At 41.3% G+C, this 19,442-nt stretch overlaps 1 protein-coding gene across 2 annotated transcripts; it reads right to left on the bottom strand.

Annotated features, from left to right (window-relative positions):
- Positions 1-4,223: 4,223 nt before the first annotated feature.
- LOC106606918 (ER membrane protein complex subunit 10) lies at positions 4,224-13,126 on the bottom strand. Of its 2 annotated transcripts, XM_014203388.2 has the most exons (8): positions 12,975-13,126; positions 9,730-9,796; positions 9,497-9,609; positions 9,289-9,399; positions 9,001-9,185; positions 8,768-8,858; positions 5,134-5,234; positions 4,224-4,508 (listed from the first exon to the last, which is right to left on the bottom strand). In XM_014203388.2, exons 1-7 carry the CDS (start codon positions 13,068-13,070, stop codon positions 5,145-5,147), a joined length of 753 nt encoding a protein of 250 aa, XP_014058863.1. In that variant the 5' UTR covers positions 13,071-13,126; the 3' UTR covers positions 4,224-4,508; positions 5,134-5,144. The 2 variants fall into 2 exon arrangements, with proteins under 2 accessions (XP_014058863.1, XP_014058862.1); XM_014203387.2 differs by lacking the exon at positions 5,134-5,234.
- Between the last annotated feature and the right edge of the window lie 6,316 nt (positions 13,127-19,442).

Genomic DNA, 19,442 nt, shown 5'->3' with positions numbered 1-19,442 from the left:
TGAATGTATCGTGTGGAGCTAAATGCGGAGCTATTGAATGACGATTGCATTGCCCTTGCAGATACTGTATGATTCTTGGGCTGCGGGCTTGTGTTGAAGTGTTCTAGCTTGTAATGTCAAAAGCCATGCTGTCGGCATCCTCAGATACTGCCTGGGAAGGTGCACCTTACCTGCCTCTTATCTCCAAATAATTTCAAACAGGAGGATTTCTGTATTTCTGTAACAAAATATCTTCCTGTCAGGACACAGTGTTTCATTGGGTCACTGTGTTCGGGGACATCTAGCTATTAGAAGAGGCATTTTAATGAAGTGTAAGTGCCTGCTTCGTGCTGGCCACCAGAAGACCAGATATGTTGTGTGTGGTATGCTAATAAACATCAGCATTCAACACCCACAGCGTAGTGTTGTCAGTGTGTGGACTTAAAGAGTATTACAGTAAGATCTTTCAGCACTCCCAGGGTTACTATGCATCATTATTATATAGACTAATACCACCACGGTATATTCCATACAGGAACATGTCCAATCACTGAGTTATCTGATAGCTAGTGTTTTATTCCATTTGTTACGAGTTATGATAATGTTATAGTGGTATGGTGAAATGACTAAAATAATGGCACACTACGCATACTGTACCATATAGATTTAGAAGCATAATTGTATGTGGGAATGCTGAATTTAAGCAATGGCTAATACACTTCTTGTAAAAAGGATTACATAGTTTGCTACATGTACTAATGTAATGTATAAGAATTGTTGTTCATGACTTATATATGATAACGTGTTCTCATAAATACACGGAGGCGGTTTTCGCGGCATAGGTTAAGCCTAGTCCTGGAATAAAAATCACTTTCAATGGAGATTCACTGTCTGGGAAACCGCCCCATGGTGTACCATGTATACATGAGTTACAAACAGTTTACTAAGTAGGCCCTGGAAGGAATAGGACTTGGTATCGTACATTGTGTTTACAGAGCAGGGGTACAGACAAGGTAAACATTAACCAGCATTAAAGATATTAAAGATGTTTGCACTAAATATGTTTTCCCTATAGCTGCGCCAGAGCAACATAAACCCCATAATACTCCTTAATCACAGGATATCCCAAGCCGGGGGTCCCTGCCCACGCACGTTGTCATGTTGACATTGTTAGTTTCTTAGCGACAGGGAACCCAGAGATTTATGTGGCACCACCAGCATGCAGGCGGCAGCCCAATTGGTCTGTAAGATTTATCTTACTCTCTTCACCCTTCACTCACTCTATGCTCTACCTTCTTTCTCACCCTTTCATTTCTTATCCTTCGATTTGTCTATTATTCCCCTTTCCTCTATCCCATGTGGCCATCCTCACTTTTCCAAATTTATTTTGGTTTCTCTTGCTTAGCTATCTGTGGCCTGTGATATATTCTCTGTCCTTGACACCATACACCACTCCATAGCGCTATGCAGAGCCTTATATTTTGGTATATTGATATATATTGGTAGGCCATCATTGTAAATAAGAATTTGTTTTTAACTGACTTGCCTGGTTAAATAAAGGTTAAATAAATACATAGAAAATATTGAGAGGCTTTAGTGCTATGAACATGGCTGTATGCTGATAATATACACACCTCCATGGGACCCTGTGTTACCCACTACCCAACGTGTGTGAGTGGGGAAGTTAAAGCATATGAGCTGGACAGGAAACATTTGAACTCCTCACATAAAACATCAATATACCGCTCACTTTTGCTGGTAGACATGTTCTGTAACAGAATTATCCAATTTGATCACACATCAAAACAGTGTTTCATCTAGAAACTACAGTATGGGCTTGTTTATGCATTTTCTTAAATCCCTTTTTAAAGCTAAGCAACAAACTCATAAGATTCCATTCTTGAAGATTCCAACTCTCATGTGCATGCACCAGTGTCATCTTCCCCCAGCTTCCTGGTAGACAGGCATTCATCAGGCCTGGTGCTGATAGGCTCCTCTGGATGCAAACTGGACTCATGGGTAGATGTAACATAGTAAATGTAAATCCTGACACTCCAATTAGTATGATATGTTACGTTTCCTATGGTATGTATTAATTTGTGGATGTCCATCATCCATTTCGTATGATATGTTATGAATTACAGTTCGTATGATATGTTACAAATTGCAATTCGTAAAATGTTACAAATTGCAATTCGTACAATATGTAAAGCATTTGCTAAACTTACGACGTTATGAATTCCAATTTGTTATGGCTAGTTTTAGCTAGGTAGCTAACGGTAACATTAGCCAGGTGGCTAACGTTAGCTAGTCTAGAAGTTTGGGTTAGGAGTTAGGGTAAAATGTTAAGGGGAAGGGTAGCTAACATGCTAAGCTGTTGTTGTCCTTGATGAGAATCGAACACGAAACCTTTGGGTTGCTAGACGTTCACGGTATACGCCCGACCAACCACCCAACTTTCGTTTTTGCCTTAAGTAAATCTTCTGTCTTATGTAACCATACCGAACGTAACATATACTAATTTGAGTCTCCTGGATTTACATTTACTATGTTACATCTGGTCTATGAGACCAGGCTGCTGGATGAGAGCTATTTGTGGAGAAAGTAAAAGGTGACCAACTGATGGACAGGCTGGTGTTTACGAATCGTTTATGAATAAGGATGGATTTTTCATTCAACAAAACATCAGTGGTTAGTTTGAGAGAGATTGGAGAGCTTCAATGACATAGATATAGGTCAGGTATAACATTCAAAATCATATTAATTCAGATATATTCATACATTGTTATATTTGTATTTCATACTTCCATGATCCTGTGGGCTGCCACTAGAAAGAAGACAGATTTTTCTGATATAACTTTCCCCACGTTGCTTGAGTGTTTTCTACTGTCATATGCCTTCCCACCTGACAGTGGCATATCTTTTTACTAACAAATTACTTTGTCGCTCTCTCCCTTCTTCCATTCAAGCTCTCCTTTTTCCTTCAGCTGTCCTCGTCGCCTCATCCTTTCCTTTCTCAAGTTAACAGAGCGAGGTGGGAGGAACATGGAGATAAGGTTGAGATTAAAGGTTTCAGGGCAGAGCCTAACATAATGCTGTGTGTTTGTAGCACCAAAGTGGTAGGTGGTGATGTGGGGTGGGGGGCAGAGGACACTAAAGCGATGGAGCTCAACACTGAGCCTCTGAAATAAGGGGCTACACCTCACAGCTGTGTACATAGACTAAAAACAGACAAAGGAACGTTGAGGCTGACTGACGAGGGGTGGCCATGTTGACACAGGAGTTCCAGAACATTCTGTCTCTAAAGCTATACTGCTGGCATTCTACAATCCCCCTAGCCTGACTCATTCTAATAAATATGACGGAGAGGAGAAGTGTGATTGGAAGACAGAGAGTGAGAAGGGTAGAGTCCAATTGGGAGATGGGTAGAGACTGAGAAGAGTGGTAGAGAAACAGATGGAGAAGGGTTGTAGAGAGACACAGGGGGATAAGGGTGGTAGAGACAGACAGAGAGAAGTGTGATAGAGACACATATAGAAGGGTGGTAAAGACACTGAGACATAGTGAAACTATGGCTTAGAATTCAGCAAAGATGAGATGGGAGTAAAGGCAGTAGCAGAGAGCCAGGCAGAGAATTGAATAGAAGATGGCCAGCAGAACGATTTTCACAAGGGACAGAGTAACAGATCAGAGAAGAAATTTGAGGAGAGGGGTTGGACTTAACCAGTGACTCAATAGTGTCCTGGCAACACTGTATTATTGGACTGCGAAGCATGACTGCATTGATGTGGTTTTATGTGCCCGCTTGAATATGCGTGCCAGTCAAGCCATGCAATAAAATAGAGATTAATGGCAGGACAGGGTATGTGATCTGAATGACAGTTCTCTGACACTGCAATAGCTAAACACAACACACCTTATTACACTACTGTCTACAGCTATTACACAATGTACTTAAGAATTTCCACAAACAAAATGCTGCAAATATTGTCCATGGCGACATGTTCACGAAAGTGACAATTTCCCTTTGTCATCCTCCATCGAATTGCGTTAACGTTGAACGAATCTTCAATAAGGCATCATTCTGGATGGGCAGAGAAAGAGGACATCTAGTGGCGTAGAGAAGACTGAAAACGCCCAATTCTCAGCATCCCCCCAGCCACTCACCCCACTCTTGAATATATATCCAGTGGCATCATACTGGCTAGTGGCTATCAAATACCATAGTCAGACAGACACAGTTATCAGGTAGTAATAAATATTTTATTTTTCCCATCACTTCAATATTAAAAATGAAGTTCATGACATACGTTCAAGGTTAGCTCATCTGTCCATATTAGTCTATGTGTAACAGTGTGTTGAATGATGTGCATTTCTCTACATAATTATTTACAAGTAGAAGAAACTGCTCCACATAAATCATGTTGGCATGGCGATCATCGGCCTCCTCCATTAGCTGCTCCACCCCCGGACTGATCCTGAGCTCCTGACATCATCAGGAAGAGAACGAGGGGAACAATGTACATCCACTGGAGAGAGGGAGGCAAATGTTCCTGTTATTATCAAATGATACAAGATGTTAATCTAACTCAGGGTAAGACTACAAGCTGTGATTAGTGATGCTTCTCCTGCACAACAGTCCCACAGTTTCATCCTGTTCAATGTCCACCTCACTCAGCAAACGAGAGAAGGATAAAGAGTGGCTGAGAGTGAGGTGAACAGTGAAGTGAAACACATCTCAGGGTCAATGCCAATGTGTGTGCAAAAGAAGGAGGCACAAAATGACTGTGGTGATAATAATCTAATCCACTTTAGCAATGAAGGTGTGTATGTTGTCCAATCCTATTTTACCAGAGTGCTTCAGCTTATTACTAATCAATGGGACACACCTGGATTAATTAAAGGTGTGCAGGGACAAAAAAAACCTGATCATTAGCACTGGATCATTAGCATTGACCTTGAATGACAAGGACAGGAGGGGAGGGACAAACAGGAAAAATGATTAGTGAAACATGTTAGCATTAATCAAATCAGTGAACAGTATAACACATATATACATAAGCTTGCAAGAAGCAGAAGAGACACAGAGCGCAGCACAGACATAGGCTGACATCCCAGAGTGAGTTGCTGAATGAGCCAAAGTGAGAACAGTACTTGAGTGGGAATCAGCTCTGCTGCTCTTCGGCTCCCCCTGCTGAGGGTTGTGCCGAACTGCTGGCCATGAGGAAGATTGCACCTCCCAGAATCAAATACCACTGGAACACAGCACAGCATAGCACTAAGTCAACAAACGGCACAGCACTGAGTCAACAAATGACACAGTCACAATCAGCAACACAGACTCATAGACAACAGCACTGATTAAACCAAACACAGCAATGGAAGCACAGCACATAAAACAACACAGCACAGAGCCCTATACTATGAACACGGTTTGAGCAGTTAGTGAGGTAACGTTGGTCAACTGAGTTAAACTCGGGATAACTGGTACCACCGAAGTGGCTCACCTTTTAGCCAGGTACATTTCTATGGCAACAAATCCTTCAGAACTCAGGGCTAACTCCATTTATCCTGAATGAAGTGTGTGAGCTGCGAGTCGAGGACCAACGCAATCAGATTCCCTCCCTCTCGCAAAGATTGCGTAACCATCCCCTTCATTTGAGGAAGACGACTTTGTGTGTTAAAATACGTAGAGTTAGCGGCAGGCGGACAACAATATCAACCGTCGTAGTACGGATAAAGCCTGCGCTGGGATGTGAAGCTAACTGAAGCTGGCTAGCTTTAGAAAACCCCGAGTAGCTTCAAATCGTAGCATACCCCTCAGGACAGGACATATCCGGATTGGCTAAGGTTAGACAAAACAAAAACACAAAACAACATGCAGATATACACTGAGTATACCAAACTTAGGAACACCTTCCTAATATTCAGTTGCACCCCCCTCTTTGCCCTCAGAACTCAATTCATCGGGGCATGGACTCTACAAGTAGGGCTGTTACGGTGACCGTATTACTGCCACACCGGCGATCACGAGTCATGATTACAGTCAAATTCCACGTGACCGCTTAGTTACGGTAATTAGGCTTCTCCAAGCTCTGATGCTGCTGCTGGTCATTAGTAACCTACCAAACTTGCCAACTGCCTGGTACTCTGCTCTCTATGGTCCCTCTAATCACTCTGACATCAATGCAAATGTAATCGAAAATCAAATCAAAACACTTAATGAGAGCCCATGCGTGTGATGGCCTCTATTAAAAAGAGGAGGATCCCATCAGCTTTCTATAGGCTAGGCCTACTATATTTATTTCTCAACTTTCATAATATTAAGCACATTGCTTCTCTTTACAAAGGAAGTATAGCCGACCTGGCTGGCAAGGAAATAAACCACGTGAAAATCATCCTCTATTCAAGTGCATAGATTATGTATTTTTTTCCCCTGCCCCGAGACCGGTGCATGATAATAGTACATTCTAAATCAAAACTAAATTTCACACTAATTATTTAGTATATGTAAAGACAAGAATAAATCAAGAATAGTCTGATGGGTGACAATATTAGCCTATCACTTGTGAATGATGCCCAGTTTGTGTGCAGTAAGGAAAGAAACAGCACATGCCTTTTTTGGGGGGACTTTTTCAAATCATAGTCGCACACATCATGTAGCCTGGCCTATATGTTTAGTTGTGATACAAACCATATCAAAAGTTGCCAAATAACTTCTTAAAATTAAGCATATTAAATCAGCTTTACAACGGGTTCAGGGCCTAACTGGCATACATACGCAGCATGTGAGTCAAGTTTGGGGGAAGACAATTTTCACCATAAAAATACACCTTTATAAAAAACGTTTAAAAAGCATTAAATGCATAATCGCATTTGCGGTCACCTTTGAGAATTATGTTTTCCCACTAATGGACATCCACACTTACAGCCTACTGCCATGTGCGCATTGCTGCGCTTATAATGTGAAGAAATGCCTAATAGTTTAGCAACATTTTAAACTAAATGTTCTGATCTGTCAGCTTCATTACTTAAAAAATGTTTTTTGATGCTAGTATTCATTTGGGATCTATCCCATCCCACAACTGTCCCAGACTATTTCTGGAATATTTATTTCTGGAATATTTATTTCTCGCACAGAATAGGTACATTTTTGTACTATGGGGGATGGTAGATTGACATAGGCGAGTGCTTTTGCTATTCGTTAGGCCTTCTCATCTTGTTGGCTGACGAAAAGTAAATGTGGACAGTTCTTTCAATATGCGCCTCGGAATTGGATAAGGACGCGCACAATGGCGTCCCCGAAGTGTCTGTCTTCACTTGTAGCCTGTGAGAAAGACATGATCACGTGACGGAGAGCCAATTGAGTGAGAGGTGCTTTGGATCATGCAGCCGGGAGAAGGGAATTATAATTATTATATTCAGCCCAAGGGCACAACGGCCACTGGTGGCAATGGCATGGATTTTTTTAGGAGCAATACGGCCACACAAAGGGGATGCTGCCAGGAAATTCGAGGCATTATGAAGTGCTTGTCAAATTGTGAATGAGACTGACTTGTGTACAGCCTGCGCAAGAAACAAAGCAGAGCTCATGTCTTTCATGCGACTTTTTAAAAATCCTCATTAGAGTCGCATCATGCAGCCTTAGAATGTATTACAAATCAAAACATATAGCCCAACATTTGTATCACAACTAAAGTTACAAATATAGTTACAAATATCTCTAAATTAAGTATATAGGAGTACCTGTTTCTTTGTTAATTGCTCAACACAGAATCCCATATGCGCACTCCCTCAAATCAAAATATCCTTTCTATTTTATTCAACCATGTTCAACTGTATTATACATATTATAAAATAATATAAAATAATGCCACAGAATTCTAAGCAAATCGTGTCTGCTAAATGAACTAGTGCAGCCCACAGCCATATGGCATAGCCAGATCAGGGTCTAACACTCAAGAGTATGCTATTCTGTTCTGAAATAGACCACATTTTCTTCATATCATGTTTCTTTAGACCTGTCTAAAATAAATCATAGATTTATTGTGATGGTGTAAGCTATATTACATGGATTTATTAGACTTTTTAAAATGTAGATGTTCCAAAGATCTCCATCAGTGGTTTGTAGGCTATGCGTGGAAGACAGGAGATGCTAAATGTGTTTATGTTAATTGACGGTAAATTACCGTGAGACCGGCAGTTATTTGCTAGACAATCACCGGCTTATGAAACGTTATTACCGCCACAGCCCTATCTACAAGGTGTCGAAAGCGTTGATGTCCTTTGGGTGGTGGACCATTCTTGATACACACGGGAAAGTGTTGAGCGGAAAAATCCAGCAGCGTTGCATTTCCTGACACCATCCTGTGCGCCTGGCACCTACATACCCTGTTCAAAGGCACTTAAATCTTTTCTCTTGCCCATATACCCTCTGAACGGCACACACACACACACATACACAATCCATGTCTCAATTGTCTCGAGGCTTAAAAATCCTTCTTTAACCTGTCTCCTCCCCTTCATCTACACTGATTGAAGTGGATTTAACAAGTGACATCAATAAGGGATCATAGCTTTCAACTGGATTCACCTGGTCAGTCTGTCATGGAAAGAGCAGGTGTTCCTAATGTTTCGTACACTTAGTGTATATATAACGGAACAGAGCAGCTTAAGACTGAACAGCAGAGCAGAGTTTAAAAGACTTGAAGAGCCCAGGGATAGACCCAATAGACGGTCATAATGACACAGTGCAGGACACAAACCACGGATGTCTATGCACACTTACATATTTGGCAAAGAAGGATTTCTGCTCCTGTGGCTTGCCTCTCTTTTCATGTTCTATGTCCATGCGTTCAATAAACAGAGCAGTCTCCGGCCTGGGGGAGAGGATGATGAAGGATATTGTTAGACAGAGAAAGGTTGAAGTCGACCCAAAAGAGTTAGAAAATCAAATCAAGATTTGATAGAGCCAGAACCATATTTCTGTGACCAGAACATCAATAAGGACTGAGGACTCACTGGGGTGCATTGGTAGGCGCTATGATGGTCAGCGTAGTGTTAAAGGCCTCCAGATCAACTTCGTCCTCCACCTCTGTCCCCCGACACGCGCCTGGAATGGTCACTATGGAAACGCCGATGAGGTAGCCAGAGACATCAGTGTGGAGGGTGATGACATCGCTGAGGTGGGACTCAACTAAAGAGCACTGAGGGAGACAGAGAAGAAACAGATATGTTTACAAAAGACAATGCCAATGAGGTGTGCTGTCTTTTTAATTTCAGCTTGCTATGAGGGTGAGACACACATACCGCTCTGACGAACGCCGTCAGGTAGCCATCCATCTGGCGCTCTGTCTGCCTGTCTGTCAAAGACACTCTGGGCACTCGGATTTTGTACAGACCATCCACAGCAGCCACTTCCTGTGTCAGAGGGACAGGAGGGATACAGATTCAGAACAAAATCCTGATTGCTGACAGTAAACTCCAAACCACATCTGCCTCTCCCTTCCTCTCCTACCTTCAGAGTGTTCCTGTCCTCCTCTGATAGCTGGCTCTGGGAGAGGGACACACTGGTTTCCCTCCCACCCCTTAACTGCAGAGCTCCACGCACACGGAACCGAGACACATCATCTGAAAGAAACAAATGGTATAACACATGATGAGCACCAAAATCATGACCTCGATATCTCCTTCATTTGGTAAATGGAACCTTGAAGAATAGCGTATCACAGTTAGAAAATACATACTCACCAACTTCAAAGGAATGCTCAAGAGGGACAGAAAATCCACTGAAGTCTGTGTCCAGCCCATCACCAGTCTGTGGAGAAGGAAATAGATGCAGTTTTACTAGAAAGAATAGATTCCGACTCTTGCTTACAGGTACCCTGTGGTTGGACAAGCTTCCTGTTTAGATTAAGACACTGCGGAGCCGGAGCGAGAAATGGCTTGGAAAATGTACCTCAATCCACAGAATTGTGTTGTACTACGAATGATCCAATTATCCCAAATGTTACACCGAGACTTTTTTTTTTTAATGGCAGTGTCTGTCAGCCAATCAGCTCCTTTGTTGTGTCCCCGACAACAACAAAAAAATTGGTTGACCAAGAGTTGTCTGTTCTTTCGACCCATCGATTGACACATCCTATGTGTTTCAACTATATGCACAGAGCCTGTCTGATGCTTTTAGCGAACTGTTTGATGAAATAGTTAAGACACAAATGACTAGAGGGAGTCCGACCGCAATTGATTTGATTGTGCTGCCTGGCTCAGACTTGCTGCGCTGTGTTAAAAAAAAGAGAAAAAAAAGACAGCAAATGACTGTGACGAGCACCCGTTGTCTCTCTCTCTCCTCCCTGCTGCAGCGACCACAGAACATCAGTGTGTATAGCACTGTCTGTGTTGCTGAAGCTGCAACATAATTACAGCCATTTCTGACCGAAATTCCTCATTTATTTAGGAAAAACTATCCCTATTCCCTCAACCTGTGCTCTCTTTATGTGACATGTATGCTTCGCATGCACGTGACGTAACCAATAGGGCCTGACCTATAGCATATCATAATCACATCAATAAATTGGTTATAAGAAACTCTGTTCACCTTAACACGTGACAGCAAAATGAATGAAGAGGACATGACAAATAAACTTGAAGCAGGGGAATCCTTTACTGGTTGCGCAGGAGGTAAAGGGGAAGCCAGATTATTGGAATAAATTTTGCTAGTTGTGGAAAATACTGGAGATCAAGAAAAAGATGGTATGGAGCAAGTGCTGCGTGCATATTAGTCCTGTGTGTGCCAAACAGGTGCTATTACACTACAATATCATTTTTCGGACCGTTTCGAACAATGTAAACAACACTAAATAAATTAGAGTCTGTTGTAATGTTTTTTTGAATGTAAAGACTTTATTACAGCAAAGACTAAAATCATTTGTGAATGCAATTTCCGAAATGAAACGGTTTAGGCCTATTTATTGTTTACGCTAATTATTCATGAAATAATTGCTTGTTATTTTATTTTAAAACTAAAATGCTTGATTGCATTGCTGTGTGATGACATGAACGGATAAATGATTGAGTGATGCAGTAGCCTATATAAGTATTGAAATATAAGCCTAAGTAAGTAATGGTATTAAGACTAAACAGGATGCACTCTTTGGCCTACAGCTTGATGGTGGTTGTACAAGGTTGCTAAACTATGCCTACTAATGATAATGACATGACTTATTATTATAAGGATGATCATAATAATAGTAATAATAACAATAAGAAGGAGATCAAGGAAAAAGGGTTATTATTATCATAAGTATATTTTTTCGGTCAATCTGGAACAGTGAAAACACTAAATAAAGGATAAATAATACCAGAGAGGCTGGTCTAATAAAAGAAAAGTGTAAAGCCTTTATTACAGCATAGCTAAGATTAAAAACAGCAGAATTTGTGAAATTGTTGGTGCTCACAGAATCAGTAGGCTATCAACTAAACACTCAAATAGGCAACAGAAGCAGGATCTGTCTTACATTTAACAGTTAGGCTATTGATTATAGACCTAATTAAGTTGGGGTTTCCTCTCTCCTCATTTTTCTTAGACAATTAAGGCAAGGGCTGTTTTCTCCTCTCCTAACTCCTCTGCTGCCTCAGCCGCATTGTTCTCAACACCAATATGATGGTTTACTTTGCTATTATGCACATAGCAACATGGTCTAGGAAAAGGCGCCAATTCAACAGGCACTGATGTGTTTCAGAACTGCAGACTGCGACCACTATCCAACGTGGGACAAAGCGCATTTGTTATAAAATAACCATTATTTGTGTTGCACCATTGTTCTTACATAATATAACCATATACAATTTTAGTAGCACATGTCTTAGACTGATGGACTGTGACATTCCAACGGCCTCCACAATGGATCAGTTCACTCAGACAGGTGCGAATTAGACAGGTGTCTTGTACACCATGATTTTTTTTTACTAAAGAAATCTCAGTCGACCAACAACCTATCAACCAAACAATCGACCAACTGACTAAATGGGGTAAGCCATATTTTCAACACGACCTGTCATTCCATAATGGCTGCTGGGGCTACTGCTTGCTAGCTAGCATTAGGACGAAAAACGGCAGTTTTCCAGAAAAACTAGCAGTACTTCACTCTTCTCAGTGTAACAGTTGAGATAATGGGACATTTTGAAGTGTAACGCATTTTCTCACCCCCCGTGGTTTATTAACCTAAAAAAGTATCGAAACTATCGCGTAGAATCGGAATCTATTCTGGCTAGCAATTTTACTTACTGCATTGGCAGTTCCCAGGGCAGATCTGCACTATGGGCTGTATAACTAATTTGATTGGCTTTTGAAATTTGGGGGTAGAACATTTTAACAGAAGTGCAGCAGCAAGAAGGAGCAAAAAGTGCAGTTAACTAGCTAGGGCCCCATTGGATGCTGTAATAGAGATCTACCCTGGGAGAGTTTACAATGAGCTGTTCAGATGTAAGATGACATTTCCACAAATTGGTCCTGACATTCAAACATAGTGGTATTGATCCGAATTCTTCTTGGCTTGATTTACAGTGCATATGTGTTGAACACATCCGTGCAATATTACAAATGACTACCATGGCGTGACAGAAATTGCGTACCACCACCAAGGCTGTCAAAACCACCTACCTAGATAGCTAGCTAGCTAACTAACTAACTATGGCTAGCTAAACAACATAATATCAATCTAGCGAGCGTTACTTATAACGCTAATTTTGCTGACTACTTAGCCAACGTTACGTGTTTGATAGACATTGATGAAAACATTATCTGCACAGTAAGTAACGCTGTATTTGATGCATATTGAACGGCTGTTTTGCATTCATGCGTTGTCTTCATTAACTAATTTGGCCAGTTAGCTAAGGTCGGACGGTTAGCAAGAGCTAACAGCAAGCACATTAGTTGTCTAAGTTCATGGAATTAGATATTGGCAAAGAAAAAACCCCCAGCGGTTTTGACATACCTTTCTGCCAGTGTTGCAACACGCAAAATCAGCACACAATATAAGTATTGTGGGAATAATTGACAGTAACAAAAACGACCGTGGTACTGAAGCCATTTTGTCGGTCCGTGCGTCAAAGTAAACATGGAACTACGCGATGACGTAGTATACTGGAGAACGAGCACCAACCTATAGTCAACTGCAGGTGGCGATAGAGTAGCGTTGATAGCAAACTTAATGCAGGACTGTTGAAATGTCTAAAACGGGAGATTGAAAAACGAAAGGTGGGCCTACGAAAGGCATGGGGATGGAGCGTTGGAAGTTAAGACCAAGTTTAGCCATTGTTCTCTCTCTTACGTCTGGCTTTCACAAGAGAAGGTCACGGTTGTTTTATAGGGTGTCCTTCATTTATTTGGCGTGGGCTACGGCCAAACAGTAGCCTGTGTGAAGTTGGGTTAATAAACCGTAAATTCGTAAACTCAAACCTCTATCTGGATAATTGTTCCTTTATGATCTAGTCAGGTCATAAAAAAAAAAAAAACATTACAGTTCCTCAATGTAGGAAGCAAGCATTTTTGTAAACTTGTGGTTGGCGTGTATTTGAATACATTTTTTATTATGTTTAAAAAAGTCGAATAAGATAGTCCTTTTTAATCTCCCAAAGGGGAAATTTGATAAAACAAAACACAACGAAGGCCGCACAGATGCTAAAAGCAGAACATCAAACGAATATAAAAAACGAAGTGTTCATGTGACTTATTGAAGAACACGTGATTAGTCTTGTTCAAAACAATGTGTTGCGCTCCCGTTCTTTGCGTTTTAATTTAACTGTCTTAATATTTTACCCTTCGTTTACTAAATAATGTATAGGCCTAGGGTTATCCGTGAGACTAATTATGTATATTATGGACTTCAAATATATTATTTGCTGTGACAGAGAGTGAGGGCGAGCATAATTCTAGTAAATGGCTACACAGATACACTCACATTGTCACACATTCAATACAAGCAAAAGGCCCAGGAGTGTAGTCATGTACCATCCTGTTTCACTTGGAAACTGTATATTTTACCTTCCTTCCCAGGATTCCTGTTTCTGTCTGAAGGTGTGAGCATTCCTTATGGGACATGGCAACTCCCCTGCCATGTGATTCTCTCAAATTCTTGCTTTGAATCCATTCCCTCTCGCTGGGGCTGCCCATTACTCTCTGTCACCACTCTCAGACAATGGTACTGCCTCCCTGTACACCCCTCCATACTATTCTTAGGACAATCAGCACCATGTACACAGCATGTCCCTTCATGTGAAACTGTAGAATGACCTTCAAAAATAATCTGGATGCATCAAGAAACTTGAGCAAAATAAGATTTTCATATAATTTAATCCACAGATTGTTGACATATATTTGAAATGTTTATCTTAAAGCATAACTGAGAAATAATTAATTGAATATGGAATATTTTTGACATTTTGGCCTTACCCAGGCCTCCTTTAAGACTCCATGTTTAATCTGTAGCTGCTACAAAGCAACATGGTGTCAACAATCCTTCCAAAAGACCCTTCTAGGGATTACATTTTGTGGAAATCTCTGAAATCATCTTCTTTTGTTGTAGTTTGTGAGGAATCACCCATTAATATCTTATGAGCCCCTACTGAGAGGTAAAGAACCTTGGAAAATCAGAGTGGGTGCACCAGTTGGTGTATGGTCCTTAACATGTATCTCAAATTAGAATTTTAGTGTTAAAAGAATCAAGTGTCAACCTCTACTATGGATCATTCAGTCCTCTCGGGACAGATCTATAGGAGCAGTTCACATCTTTAATATTTCATACATTTACAGTATTCAGCTGAGTTTTATGATAATGGAAATGTCATGTTATGTTCATTAGTGAAACAGCCTGAATGGAGTTATGTATAGTCATATTAGAAAGACATTGTGTAGTTTTAGATCAAGATCTCATAACAAAACATTAATACGTGACAGAGACTGAGATCTCTTTGCCTCTCATTCACCCCTCCTTTCTTCCGCACTCCAGTTCACCCTCCTTGGACATTGTCATCTGAAGTTGCACACACAAAAAAATAGAGGGTCTTCAATCTCTTTCCATCCTTCTGACTCCCAAAATTCTATCTCCCAAATTAAAGTTATTAAGGGTGATTATAGATATTGCAAGGTTATGGGCAAGAGCAAATAGTTGTTAGAAAACTCATGTCACAATACTCCGTGTATATTTACTACCATGGACACATGGAATTATAGGCCATGCCAAATGGCTTAGGGTACAGTTGAAGTCGGAAGTTTTCATACACCTTAGCCAAATACATTCAAACTCAGTTTTTCACAATTCCTGACATTTAATCCTAGTAAAAATTCCCTGTTTTAGGTCAGTTAGGATTACCACTTTATTTTATGAATGTGAAATGTCAGAATAATAGTAGAGAGAATTATTTATTTCAGCTTTTATTTCTTTCATCACATTCCCAGTGGGTAAGAAGTTTACATGCACTCAATTAGTATTTGGTAGCATTGCCTTGAAATTGTTTTACTTGGGTCAAATGTTTCAGGTAGCCTTCCACAAGCTTCCCACAATAAGTTGGGTGAATTTTGGCCCATTCCACCTGACAGAGCTGGTGTAACTGAGTCAGGTTTCTTGGCCTCCTTGCTCGCACACACTTTTTCAGTTCTGCCCACACATTTTCTATAGGATGAGGTCAGGGCCTTTGTGATGGCCACTCCAATACCTTGACTTTGTTATCCTTAAGCAATTTTGCCACAACTTTGGAAGTATGCTTGGGGTCATTGTCCATTTGGAAGACCCATTTGAGACCAAGCTTTAACTTCCTGACTGATGTCTTGAGATGTTGCTTCAATATATCCACATAATTTTACATCCTCATGATGCCATCTATTTTGTGAAGTGCACCAGTCCCTCCTGCAGCAAAGCACCCCCACAACATGATGCTGCCACCTCCATGCTTCACGGTTGGGAGGTGTTCTTCGGCTTGCAAGCTTCCCCCTTTTTTCTCCAAACATAACGATTATCATTATGGCCAAACAGTTCTATTTTTGTTTAATCAGACCAGAGGACATTTCTCCAGAAAGTATGATCTTTGTCCCCATGTGCAGTTGCAAATCGTAGTCTGGCTGTTTTATGGCGGTTTTGGAGCAGTGGCTTCTTCCTTGCTAAGCGGCTTTTCAGGTTATGTAAATATAGGACTCGTTTTACTGTGGATATAGATACTTTTGTGCCTGTTTCCTCCAGCATCTTCACAAGGTCCTTTGCTGTTGTTCTGGGATTGATTTGCACTTTTCGCACCAAAGTACGTTCATCTCTAGGAGACAGAACGCGTCTCTTTCCTGAGCGGTATGACGGCTGTGTGGTCCCATGGTGTTTATACTTGTGTACTATTGTTTGTACAAATGAATGTGTTACCTTCAGGCATTTGGAAATTGCTCCCAAGGATGAACCAGACTTGCAGAGGTCTACAATCTTTTTCTGAGGTCTTCTGAGGGCTGATTTCTTTTGATTTTCCCATGATGTCAATCAAAGAGGCACTGAGTTTGAAGGTAGGCCTTGAAATACATCCACAGGTACACCTCCAATTGACTCAAATTATGTCAATTAGCCTATCAGAAGCTTCTAAAGCCATGACATCATTTTCTGGAATTTTCCAAGCTGTTTAAAGGCACAGTCAACTTAGTGTATGTAAACTTCTGACCCACTGGAATTGTGATACAGTGAATTATAAGTGAAATAATCTGTCTGCAAACAATTGTTGGAAAAATTACTTGTGTCATGCACAAAGTAGTTGTCCTAACCGACTTGCCCAAACTATAGTTTGTGAACAAGACATTTTTGGAGTGTTTGAAAAATGAGTTTTAATGACTCCAACCTAAGTGTATGTATATATTGGAGTGGACAGATAGATGAAGCCTCATCAGACAATTAAAATGTATTAGTGATCAAACTAACACTGCAAGACGGAAGCTGGAATTGTGATACAGTGAGTTATAAATGAAATAATCTGTCTGTTAACAATTGTTGGAAAAACTACTTGTGTCATGCACAAAGTAGATATCCTAACCGACTTGCCAAAACTATAGTATGTTAACAAGAAATTTGTGGAGTGGTTGAAAAAACGAGTTTTAATTATCACCTAAGTGTATGTAAACTTCCGACTTCAACTGTATATACTTCAGAATTCACAAAGTAGCATAGCCTTGATGCATTATTTGGGACACATACTTGTAATTTATATTTCTGGCCTGGAAACATGTTTGCCATGCACATGTATGAATAATGGAACAATGTCACATACGTACGTGCATGCCGCTGAGAGCAGTCTAGGTCAACGTCCTTGAAATGAAAGCACTTATGATTGCCAAAATCTATTCAATCAGCAATTCTATTTTTGTATTCAAGAAGAAAGAGAGAGTGTGCCTTACTCAAGAAAGCAAAAAAGACACCATATTATGGGGCTTTATTAACTGAAATATATATTTTTACATTGTTTACAAACTGATATGTGACATGTATTAATGCCAAAATAACATGCAAAACAGGCAACACTTAAACAACACATCCTAGATCTGAATGAAAGAAATATTCTTATTAAATACTTTTTTCTTTACATAGTTGAATGTGCTGACAACAAAATCACACAAAAATAATCAATGGAAATCCAATTTATCAACCCATGGAGGTCTGGATTTGGAGTCACATTCAAAATTAAAGTGGAAAACCACACTACAGGCTGATCCAACTTTGATGTAATGTCCTTAAAACAAGTCAAAATGAGGCTCAGTAGTGTGTGTGGCCTCCACGTGCCTGTATGACCTCCCAACAAAGCCTGGGCATGCTCCTGATGAGGTGGCGGATGGTCTCCTGAGGGATCTCCTCCCACACCTGGACTAAAGCAGCCGCCAACTCCTGGACAGTCTGTGGTGCAACGTGGCGTTGGTGGATGGAGCGAGACATGATGTCCCAGATGTGCTCAATTGGATTCAGGTCTGGGGAACGGACGGGCCAGTCCATAGCATCAATGCCTTCCTCTTGCAGGAACTGCTGACACACTCCAGCCACATGAGGTCTAGCATTGTCTTGCATTAGGAGGAACCCAGGGCCAACCGCACCAGCATATGGTCTCACAGGGGGGCTGAGGATCTCATCTCGGTACCTAATGGCAGTCAGGCTACCTCTGGCGAGCACATGGAGGGCTGTGCGGCCCCCCAAAGAAATGCCACCCCACACCATGACTGACCCACCGCCAAACCGGTCATGCTGGAGGATGTTGCAGGCAGCAGAACGTTCTCCACGGCGTCTCCAGACTCTGTCACGTCTGTCACGTGCTCAGTGTGAACCTGCTTTCATCTGTGAAGAGCACAGGGCGCCAGTGGCGAATTTGCCAATCTTGGTGTGCTCTGGCAAATGCCAAACGTCCTGCACGGTGTTAGGCTGTAAGCACAACCCCCACCTGTGGACGTCGGGCCCTCATACCACCCTCATGGAGTCTGTTTCTGACCGTTTGAGCAGACACATGCACATTTGTGGCCTGCTGGAGGTCATTTTGCAGGTCTCTGGCAGTGCTTCTCCTGCTCCTCCTTGCACAAAGGCGGAGTTAGCGGTCCTGCTGCTGGGTTGTTTCCCTCCTACGGCCTCCTCCACGTCTCCTGATGTACTGGCCTGTCTCCTGGTAGCGCCTCCATGCTCTGGACACTACGCTGACAGACACAGCAAACCTTCTTGCCAAAGCTCGCATTGATGTGCCATCCTGGATGAGCTGCACTACCTGAGCCACTTGTGTGGGTTGTAGACTCCTTCTCATGCTAGCACTAGAGTGAAAGCACCGCCAGCATTCAAAAGTGACCAAAACATCAGCCAGGAAGCATAGGAACTGAGAAGTGGTCTGTGGTCCCCACCTGCAGAACCACTCCTTTATTGGGGGTGTCTTGCTAATTGCCTATAATATCCACCTGTTGTCTATTCCATTTGCACAACAGCATGTGACATTTATTGTCAATCAGTGTTGCTTCCTAAGTGGACAGTTTGATTTCACAGAAGTGTGATTGACTTGGAGTTACATTGTGTTGTTTAAGTGTTCCCTTTATTTTTTTGAGCAGTATATATATATATATACAGTACCAGTCAAAAGTTTGGGCACACCTAGTCATTCCATACAAATCAAATCACATGCGCCAAATACAACAGTGAAATGCTTACTTACGAGCCCAACAGTGGAATTTTTAAGTAAAAAATAGGTATTAGGTGAACAATAGATAAGTAAAGAAATTAAAACAACAGTAAAAAGACAGTGAAAATAACAGTAATGAGGCTAAATATAGTAGCGAGGCTATAACAGTAGCAAGGATATATAAAGGCACCGGTTAGTCGGGCTAATTGAGGCAATATGTACATGTTGGTATAGTTAAAGTGACTATGCATATATGACAGCGTAAAAGATGATTTGGCGAGTCGGGGGTGGTGGGACAC

This window comes from Salmo salar, chromosome ssa06 (assembly GCF_905237065.1).
Source record: "Salmo salar chromosome ssa06, Ssal_v3.1, whole genome shotgun sequence".
Lineage (NCBI taxonomy): Eukaryota > Metazoa > Chordata > Actinopteri > Salmoniformes > Salmonidae > Salmo > Salmo salar.
The sequence above is the reverse complement of the archived record's forward strand: the minus strand, read 5'-3'. Positions and strand labels throughout refer to the sequence as shown.

Excerpts from the sequence above, each read along its gene's own strand:
- LOC106606918 (XM_014203387.2), bottom strand. The coding sequence starts at position 13,070 with ATGGCTTCAGTACCACGGTCGTTTTTGTTACTGTCAATTATTCCCACA. Across the intron at positions 9,186-9,288 it reads TGACGGCGTTCGTCAGAGCG|TGCTCTTTAGTTGAGTCCCA; the intron begins GTATGTGTGTCT and ends TGTCTCCCTCAG. Across the intron at positions 8,859-9,000 it reads GCGCCTACCAATGCACCCCA|GCCGGAGACTGCTCTGTTTA; the intron begins GTGAGTCCTCAG and ends CCTCTCCCCCAG.